Source organism: Watersipora subatra, chromosome 7 (assembly GCF_963576615.1).
Source record: "Watersipora subatra chromosome 7, tzWatSuba1.1, whole genome shotgun sequence".
Lineage (NCBI taxonomy): Eukaryota > Metazoa > Bryozoa > Gymnolaemata > Cheilostomatida > Watersiporidae > Watersipora > Watersipora subatra.
In genome coordinates this window covers 64,596,288-64,607,139 of record NC_088714.1, presented here as the reverse complement: position 1 = coordinate 64,607,139, position 10,852 = coordinate 64,596,288, and the positions used below count along the sequence as shown (strand labels likewise).

The 10,852-nt window shown below is 35.8% G+C and overlaps 1 protein-coding gene across 1 annotated transcript; it reads right to left on the bottom strand.

Moving 5' to 3' along the window:
* Positions 1 to 578: 578 nt before the first annotated feature.
* LOC137400227 (uncharacterized) lies at positions 579 to 9,690 on the bottom strand. The gene is made up of 3 exons (XM_068086555.1): positions 9,555 to 9,690; positions 3,417 to 3,624; positions 579 to 1,298 (listed from the first exon to the last, which is right to left on the bottom strand). The coding sequence occupies exons 2-3, from the start codon at positions 3,576 to 3,578 to the stop codon at positions 738 to 740; spliced, it is 723 nt and encodes a 240-aa protein (XP_067942656.1). The 5' UTR covers positions 3,579 to 3,624; positions 9,555 to 9,690; the 3' UTR covers positions 579 to 737.
* Positions 9,691 to 10,852: the final 1,162 nt, after the last annotated feature.

Sequence of the window (10,852 nt, the reverse complement as noted above, 5' to 3'; positions counted from 1 at the left end):
CGGTTATAGTGAGTTCTATCATGTTATGCACAGGATATCATTCAAGAGTTGTCTGTTCTCAAATTAGCCATACTGCATTAAATTTGCTATATGTCAAGTAAATATGCAATTGTAGGTTAGGCAAATATGTTTAAACTCTAACCATCTTTTGTAACAGAGTATGTTGTTCTCTCATAAAATAATTTGCTGACTTTCTGTGCAGGTCAATAGTTTTGTTTTTCGGTTGTCGTCAGCATGGCTAGACAAACATCATTTACCCCATGGTCATTATTTGTAAATAGCTAATCTCATCCCTTAAACAATCTTCTTGTTTGAAAATGGTATAAATTGTTTATAATGTGTAAATATTGCGTGTGCGGCACTCCCAATCCTATTAGGATTGTCTGAACTGCTCGCTGATAAGAATATCAACTCTTCAAAGTTAATTATTAGCCAGTTTCATCATTATTGGAGCAATTATTATAGATTGAGACTGACACGTAGAGCAGGTGTGATAAAAGAACTGTATTAGTTTTTCACGCCCTGGTTTATAGCATTGATTTCATCATAGAACTGATGGGGGTCAAGCCAGTTTTTCGTAATCGTCTGTTTATATTTCATCATATATGTAAATGAAGGAAAAGGATCAAATAGAATTTCTAAAAAGCAAATAAAAGTCATATAATAGTTGTTCTTATTTACAGTACAGTGTGTTTAGACATGAAGAAGCCTCTCCCTTTTTTACTTCCCAAACTTCCCTAGCTAGTTGTCTTTCCTTTGGATCGCTGACTAGATGACCTTTTTTCTTTTCCTTGTAGAGACGCATTCAACTTTTTTCCTTGACCTGCGCTTGCTAAATTCTCAAGAGAAGTGTCTTCAAATGTCACACGGCGATTTCGCCGTTGTTGTTTTGGTCGTCGCAGAATAGCTGATACGTCTGGTATTTCAGTCGCTGGAGCTTTTTCAATTTCAACTTGCAGCACTTTGAATTTGGGTGTGCTGGGACGACCAGCAAAGAATATATTGTGTGTAGGCAGCAGGGTATCCTCAAAGGTTTTAGTTCTAACTGGTGCAGAATGTCTTGAAACACCTCCAAAGCTTTGTTTTCTCTGGCTTTGATAGTTGATAGATGGAAAGTTCCTAGTGCATAGATGCGCTGACTTTAGACTTGTGTAATTGTCTGAGAAGCTTTTTTGTCTGTTAAAATATGCTGGGTGGTGATAGATGGCTTCTAAACGATCACCAGATTTAGAACTTCCAATATTGGGAAGAAAGGTGTTGACATTGGTAAGCGCTCTTCGAGAGAAAAATCCTTCAACCTGCAAAATATAATTTGGTCTAATATAATGCGACAGTATATTATTAATAAACAAGTGAATGCATAAAATCTTATGCAGTAAAAAATAGAAAACATAAGTTATTATTACAACTTTTATTATTATTTTACTCTTAATAGTTGTATGCTATTTTTTGTTTTCTTTACTTTCATTTATTATTTTTACAAATTAAGGTTTTTGTAAATATTGCAAAATGTTGTAAATGTAACTGCAGCCAGCTTGTGCTAGCTGGAATTAAGTAAAAAGCAGTCAACTGATTGTATCACATTGACGGGCTTGTATTGTGTGGGCATATATTTAGTAATACGCAAAAGAGCGTTGCTATTGGAGAGTCATTACTCCTTTTTGAGGTTGCGACAGATAATAATGGCTTATATAAGATTTTGTACCAGCCCAGGCTGTCATATACGCATTCAGAAGGGGCAATATGAGCGAAGGAATTTTTGTGCAGCGTAATCATACCTACATGTACCTTTCATCCAGAGAGGACTAAGCAATATTTAGTTCACAACTATGGTATGCTGCCACTAAGTTCAAGGACCCTAGAGCATTTTTTGATGTAAACACTTCACCTCTATGGTCATAGTAAGTAGGCCCTAAAGCCACCTCAAACAAGTAACTGCGAGCTTGTTGGAGGATTTAGGTGCATAAGTAGGCTTCATTATTTTATATAGACTGGCAAGCACTGCCCCTAAAATGTCAGATAATTGATCGCATGCATGACAGACAATAAACTATCACTTGGTTGAACAAAGGCAAAAGAATGATTGATTTTGCAGAAGATAATTACTAAAATGATTTGAACCGACTGGTATCCGATAATTGGAAGAACAAAATCGTTGCAAGTGCGACCGACATGAGCCTAATTGCAGCTCATCAGCAAACGAAATGTTTACCCCATACTCACAAGGGGAGTGGTAGAAAAAATGATACCTGTGATATTTATATTCAAGTCTTTGTGTCACTATATAATACCAGTATTACATGTCACTGTGTAGTACCAGTATTACATGCCACTATGTAGTATCAATAGTACATGTCACTATGTAGTACCAGTATTACATGCCAGTATGTACTATCAGTATTACATGCCACTATGTAGTATCAGTATTACATGTTACTATGTTGTACCAGTATTACATGTCACTATGTAGTACCAGTCTTACATGTCACTATGTAGTACCAGTATTACATGTCACTATGTAGTACTAGTATTACATGTCACTATGTAGTACCAGTATTAGATGTCACTATGTAGTACCAGTATTACATGTCACTATATAATACCAGTATTACATGTCACTGTGTAGTACCAGTATTACATGCCACTATGTAGTATCAGTAGTACATGTCACTATGTAGTACCAGTATTACATGCCAGTATGTACTATCAGTATTACATGCCACTATGTAGTATCAGTATTACACGTTACTATGTTGTACCAGTATTACATGTCACTATATAGTACCAGTCTTACATGTCACTATGTAGTACCAGTATTAGATGTCACTGTGTACTATCAGTATTACATGTCACTATATAGTACCAGTATTACATATCACTATGTAGTACTAGTATTACATGTCACTATGTAGTACCAGTATACGTGTCACCATGTTGTACCGGTATTACATGTCACTATGTAGTATCAGTATTACATGTCACTATGTAGTACCAGTATTACATGTCACTATGTAGTACCAGTATTACATGTCACTGTGCAATGCCAGTAGTGAATGATTTAAAGTGGCAGAGTCCCTTTTGATTTTTACATAGATGTAATACCGAATATGACATAACTTTATCTCAAGTGCGATGTCTTATTATCGCAGCATCAGAATTTTTTAACTACATTGAGTCATCATGAACAGCAGCGGCCTATTAAAGGTCACCATTTTGAACAGCAGCGGCAAGCAGTGCTACCATGATCAAATATTTAGCTTTTACTGTCACTATTTTTATTGGTGCTTTTAAAGCGTTTCTTATTTTAGTTTATAATTTATGCATTACTTCTCTTGTTGGTTTACTAGAATATTATTAATAGTCTAGTAGTTGATTTTTATTACAATATTACAAAAGCTTTCATCTGGAAAACTTACATCATTTATGATATGGTCGCTTCTGCTGGACAAATCTCTGCCTTCACATAAAACCGAGTTAACAGAGGCACTTCGACTGCAGCTATCTTGATGGAGAGAGATGTACATTGGTGACCTGAGATATCGCACCACCTCCCTCGTCTCTGATGCAGACTCAATCATAGCTTCTTGGTCAACTTGCTAAGTAGAGTTCGCCCCAAATGACACTCTGCAACAGGTTAATCTCAGCATAGTGTTGTTTAAATTAGTTAAGTTCCGCGTTTTTGATGGTCAAATTTGCGCCAGAAGTTTGAATAACAATTGTGAACCTTTTGAACCCAGATCATCAACTTTGAGAGTCATTTATAAAGTAGCCAATTTAGTCGACAGAATGAATATTATTCACTGATCTTTTCTCTGTTTCATGATTAGATTAAACCATGAGATGTTTGGCTTACTCATCAACATGCCGTTATGTGTATGTGTCACTCATCGACATGCCGTTTTGTCTATGTCTAAGGGTACATCTTGCTTGCGGCATTTTCTTACGTGCTAGACAGTTTTTCTAGTTGCCAAATATTAAATACTAAATAAGGTTCATTGACTAGCTCTAAACATCATATCGGCTACACCAATCAGATAGAGCTCATTGACCAGTGGTGAGTTGCAATCAAATGGGAAATTGGACGAATGTCCAGGAAATAGCGTGTCCTGGAGGTATTTGCGCAGGCTAATTGAAAACCTGCAGAGATGATGGTTAACGCTATAAATAGAATAGTTCATAGAATCCGACAATGAATTAATTCTCTGTTACGCTACCCTGAAAATGTGTTGTCAATCATATGTAGAAAATATAACAAGTGTAATAGCTAGAAGACAACCTAGTACCTCAGACCACTGTATTAAGTGTAACAGCTAGGACAGGTCCTAATAGCTTAAACTTTACAAATAGACTGTGTACCAAAAACCGTAACAAGCAATCTTATTAGTTCAGATCACAATTATAGTAGGCGAAACGTCAGACATCATCAAATTTCTTATTTTAATCTGTTTGTTTTGAAGAAAATAGCTAGTTTATTGATACCAGATAAAGAGTAATAAAATTGCTCACTATAACTCAGTTTCTAAATTCACTGCTACAGACAGATCGACCCCCCCCCCTGATCAGACAAAGCTATTTACTTAAACACATTAGAGTATAGCTTGAACCATGTCTGTGTAGTTCTGCCAACCAACTCTCCAGAGAAAGTTAAGTTATTGAATATATAGTTTTGATTACAAATTTAAAATAAATAGCAATGAAATGCTTCAACCTTCATCCATTCACTAAAGTGAAAAGGATCCTGGAGAGAGGGGATGGTTTCTGCCCAAGGATCATTAAATGCTGACAATGCCCCTGTAAAAGTTGACAGTTGACAACAGGTGAAGTTTTGCACTTCAATCAATTATTACATCATTTCACATTGTCATTATATCTTATTGGCACCGAAATTTCTCAAATTTGGTAGAAGAGTGTCTCTCAGAAGCATCTTTTAATAAAGTAGATGTGATTATAAACTTAGAGTTGGTTTCCTTCTAGATCGATCACAAGCTGTAGCAGGATAACCAGCGAAAGTTTTACTCCACAAGAGCAACTATTTCAGGTACACCTAGCTTATTATGTGACAAGCATGTCTAATGCCTTCAAAAAGTCTCTTGGATAACTAAGCAGTGAAATAATTCTATGCTGACTCTGATCTCCTGACCTCACGCTGTCAGTGACCCAGGATTGTACCAACTAGGGCATTACAGGAAGAAGCTACAGACTACACCCTTTACTAAGCGCACAGTTGTGAGAGTCTTCAAAGCCGAGTTAAGTTTTGAAAACCATGACAGTGCATTTTGCAAATTAGTAAACCAATTAGTTTTTTATTTCGTACCTGGTAGGTACACGTGCACGACCTTGGCCTAATTCAAGTGTCACATCTGATAGTACAAACCAAATGAGATAATTGGGCCCATGAGATTGTTTGGATCAAATCAGCTAGAGCATAGCTCCAAAACTTCCTAGTGTGGTGCAGCCCAGCGTGACGACAGTTTGTACTCGCAGGTAATTTAATCACGCAGGTGCATGAATTGAAGCCACAGTTTACTGAACCTCCTTATTCCTGGTCAGCTAAACTACACACCATCCAACTTTAATCAACCAAATGCTATAGAACAGAAGAAATTAGTCCACAATTAGTCAAATTGCCAACTTTGTATTTTTATATCTTGCTATAGCCTGTCTGTTTTCTTAACAAAATGTCCCCCAAAAAGAATAATAGTTTTAAATGAGCCAAAAACTAGCCAAATGCCTGGCGTTGCACAGGTAATAGAATAATTACGCAATGAATTTGAATAACTTACTTGGAAAGCTAGATCTTTATTAAAACTTTACTAAAACAAAACCAGCATTTTTGGACAGCTTAGAAATACAGAATTACCAGCGTTGTATGGGTATTAAAAAAACTGTTTATAAACAGTGGCAGATAATGTAGTTGTCATTGGCTTATTCGAGTAAACTAGTATATGTATTGCCAAACTTAAGCTAAGCTGTTTTGCTCAGCTTAATGGGTTAGCTTGTCGCCTTGTGGACAGGAGGTTCCGAGATCAAATCCTTTACGACACAGACTTTTCAAAGCTAGATTTTAATGTCAAACCATCACAAAACATCACAAAACATCACAAAACATCACAAAACATCACAAAACATCACAAAACATCACAAAACATCACAAAACATCACAAAACATCACAAAACATCACAAAACATCACAAAACATCACAAAACATCACAAAACATCACAAAACATCACAAAACATCACAAAACATCACAAAACATCACAAAACATCACAAAACATCACAAAACATCACAAAACATCACAAAACATCACAAAACATCACAAAACATCACAAAACATCACAAAACATCACAAAACATCACAAAACATCACAAAACATCACAAAACATCACAAAACATCACAAAACATCACAAAACATCACAAAACATCACAAAACATCACAAAACATCACAAAACATCACAAAACATCACAAAACATCACAAAACATCACAAAACATCACAAAACATCACAAAACATCACAAAACATCACAAAACATCACAAAACATCACAAAACATCACAAAACATCACAAAACATCACAAAACATCACAAAACATCACAAAACATCACAAAACATCACAAAACATCACAAAACATCACAAAACATCACAAAACATCACAAAACATCACAAAACATCACAAAACATCACAAAACATCACAAAACATCACAAAACATCACAAAACATCACAAAACATCACAAAACATCACAAAACATCACAAAACATCACAAAACATCACAAAACATCACAAAACATCACAAAACATCACAAAACATCACAAAACATCACAAAACATCACAAAACATCACAAAACATCACAAAACATCACAAAACATCACAAAACATCACAAAACATCACAAAACATCACAAAACATCACAAAACATCACAAAACATCACAAAACATCACAAAACATCACAAAACATCACAAAACATCACAAAACATCACAAAACATCACAAAACATCACAAAACATCACAAAACATCACAAAACATCACAAAACATCACAAAACATCACAAAACATCACAAAACATCACAAAACATCACAAAACATCACAAAACATCACAAAACATCACAAAACATCACAAAACATCACAAAACATCACAAAACATCACAAAACATCACAAAACATCACAAAACATCACAAAACATCACAAAACATCACAAAACATCACAAAACATCACAAAACATCACAAAACATCACAAAACATCACAAAACATCACAAAACATCACAAAACATCACAAAACATCACAAAACATCACAAAACATCACAAAACATCACAAAACATCACAAAACATCACAAAACATCACAAAACATCACAAAACATCACAAAACATCACAAAACATCACAAAACATCACAAAACATCACAAAACATCACAAAACATCACAAAACATCACAAAACATCACAAAACATCACAAAACATCACAAAACATCACAAAACATCACAAAACATCACAAAACATCACAAAACATCACAAAACATCACAAAACATCACAAAACATCACAAAACATCACAAAACATCACAAAACATCACAAAACATCACAAAACATCACAAAACATCACAAAACATCACAAAACATCACAAAACATCACAAAACATCACAAAACATCACAAAACATCACAAAACATCACAAAACATCACAAAACATCACAAAACATCACAAAACATCACAAAACATCACAAAACATCACAAAACATCACAAAACATCACAAAACATCACAAAACATCACAAAACATCACAAAACATCACAAAACATCACAAAACATCACAAAACATCACAAAACATCACAAAACATCACAAAACATCACAAAACATCACAAAACATCACAAAACATCACAAAACATCACAAAACATCACAAAACATCACAAAACATCACAAAACATCACAAAACATCACAAAACATCACAAAACATCACAAAACATCACAAAACATCACAAAACATCACAAAGGCAAAAAGTACAAATGATCAGATTTATATGCATAGATTCAAGAAGTTTCCAGAATAATCGGCTAAAATAAGATAAAATTAAGAAAAAGAGAGTAATGCTAACAATTTCAAAAAATTAAACCAGAAGATTAGATTTGAAACATCCACAAACAATCAAAAGGTTTGGAAATACCACCGTAAAAAATGTTTCGCGAAGTCAAAATTAATCTGCTTGTTGTATGTTTATACTACCTACAAACGACGTATATGGAATCACATATTAGTTTTACTTTTAGCCAAATATCATACATGTACTTTTGCAACTTCCTTTGCCGGTGCAGCTGCTGCCTATGACAGCATTCGTATGACGAGTAAGCACAAGTCAGCATGGTAATCAAATACAGAGATAATTATGTTTTCTTCTTCAAAGTAAAGCGACTTCTCTCAAAATAGAATTCAATTATAGGTAGGTTGCCACACAAACAGCTAATGAAAAGTTTTTCTTCGAACGTGTGTGGGCAAGTGCCTACAAGTGGAGGCTGTACAGTTATAAAAACATTGTTGCGCTAACAATGGCTTTTTTGTCTTGGCTAGACAGGTGTGAGACCAGTGGCTGAGAACCTCAGCAAACCAGTTGCAGAGAGCAGTTTAATGTTGGATGCCGTTACTATTACCATGGGTAGATTTTTTTGAGAATTGCACCCCAATCTATTGCTGACTGCTAGGCTATGACTGCTCCCAGTTTGGTCATACATAGAAGTTCAAAGGTCACAAAGCAACCTTCAAACACATAAAGTTAAGCTTGAGAATATTATTGGAAATCTCACTGTTGAAATCAGCGTAACAAGTGGTACGGAAAACTGTTTAGAGCATTTTGTGTCGATCCGAAAAATGATGGGTTCAAGCTTCGATGACCAAATTTTAAGTTAAAAAACTGCTCTTTGTTTTCAAAACACCTCAACAAGTTTACAAGATTTTCTCATGGTCACCTTAAGAATGTTCAGACAAGCCAAATTTCAGAACCATCTTTGAAAGGGTGCTATTAGTAGTTATGCTTCTTTTACTGTATCTATTGCTGCTCTCACAAGATGCCAGAGACTCGGTGACTTACTTTCTGTCAGGGTATGAAATGCTCCCCTAACCATTTAGCTCAGAGACACCTGACTAAGGTCGAAGGATCCATACTCTGCAATGAAACTCTTACCATGAGATTCTGAATGTTGCCACTTTTTCACTAAATCACTGCTACCACCAGCTTCTCACTACTATACAACCAGAAAGACTTCCGAGAATTTGTTATACCTAAAACACTATTCAGCAGGAGACCGATATATTGTGTATGGTTTGTAGCTTTCCAAATGTGGCTTTCTAGACTACCAGCAGCAATCACTGTAAGTCAGTTGGAGAAAAGCGCGCTATTGGGAACGGCTTAGATCTTAAGACAACTGCTCAAACTCTCAAGTCTCTGCTAGAGGGCCTGAGCTTAAGAAGACATTAGCACATACATGTACTTGATTTAACAGGCGTGAGAAAACAATACTTTTATTTATAGCTACTCACCTTGTTGTGCAGTGCTCAGCAGTTAGCCAGTATCTCTCTTCTCTCTGCTAAGGATGCAAAGGGCTAGGCATTCACCTACACACTAATGGGATTTTTCTAAATGAATTCACTGTGTCCTTCAGATCTCTTTATAAAGTCCTTCAAGGCTTTAAAACAATAGATTTCTCAAAATGTTTAAATAGTGGACAGAAATGGAGCTAGAGGCTAGGGGCGGAGCCAGATTGTCAGAGTACTTGTGACAGATGACAGCAACATCTTATGATTTACTGACAAAATCGTTTAAATGGCAATACTTGGTGATAAAGCAGTTCAGGTGGCATTACCATAGTGACAGGATAAAGCGGGTGGCACTACCATGGTGACAGGATAATGCAAGTGACACTGCCATAGTGACAGGATACTGCAGGTGGCACTACCTTGGTGACAGGATTATTCAGGTGGTAATACCACAGTGACAGGATAATGCAGGTGGCACTACCTTGGTGACAGGATTATTTAGGTAGCAATACCTAGGTAGCAGCATAGCAGTAAAAACATGCCATACTAGCTTAGAATGAGGATGAGAATGGCAAAAAAGAAGGTTATTTCAAAGACCAATCTCAGCAAAATTAATCACTGATAGAATCTGACTAAATATATTTCATGGCCTAAATATTGCTAAACTGGCTATGAGCTACGATTGTACTTTGAATATCTGCTTTAGACCACAATATCGTATTCAGATCTGGTTCCATTGTCATTTCATTTCTCTTTTTCCCTTCTTTTCTGTCTTTCTCCACCCCTGCCATAAGCGTCTAAACTCAATAACGTTTTGTTTACTAAGTACCCGGTGATTGAGAAGCATCGATCCGTCATATCATCAGCAGCCCGTATGCTCATGAAGCCTAATCAAGCTTTGTCAACGGCTGACTGCATTCTATACACAACTATTCATCTTCGAACCGCTTCCACTGCCTCCTCCCACAATGCCACCTTCCATATCCTGTGCAAACCTTTGAGATAACCTGGTCAATTCCAAATCAAAAGCACACGCAAGTATCTCATAACATCATCATAAAAGTTGACAGTCGACCACAGAGGAAGTTTTGCACTGTAATTAATTCTAACCCCATTTCACATTGTCATTATATCCAGTTTGCGGGTTGTGCCAACTAATAGGAATGAAACAGTAGCATGTATTTAGAACAGTCCATGATGGCCATAAGATCACATTCCATCCAAAGAACTGATCTTGCAATCAAATTTATTTTAAATATATTCCAGCTAAGTTTAATGCAGTTATTTTGTTGTAGATTGTA

What these genes read in the sequence shown, in the direction of transcription:
- LOC137400227 (XM_068086555.1), bottom strand. Translation starts at nt 3,578, where the DNA reads ATGATTGAGTCTGCATCAGAGACGAGGGAGGTGGTGCGATATCTCAGG. An exon ending in GCGACCATATCATAAATGAT is followed by an intron (nt 1,299 to 3,416) that starts GTAAGTTTTCCA and finishes TATATTTTGCAG; the next exon opens with GTTGAAGGATTTTTCTCTCG.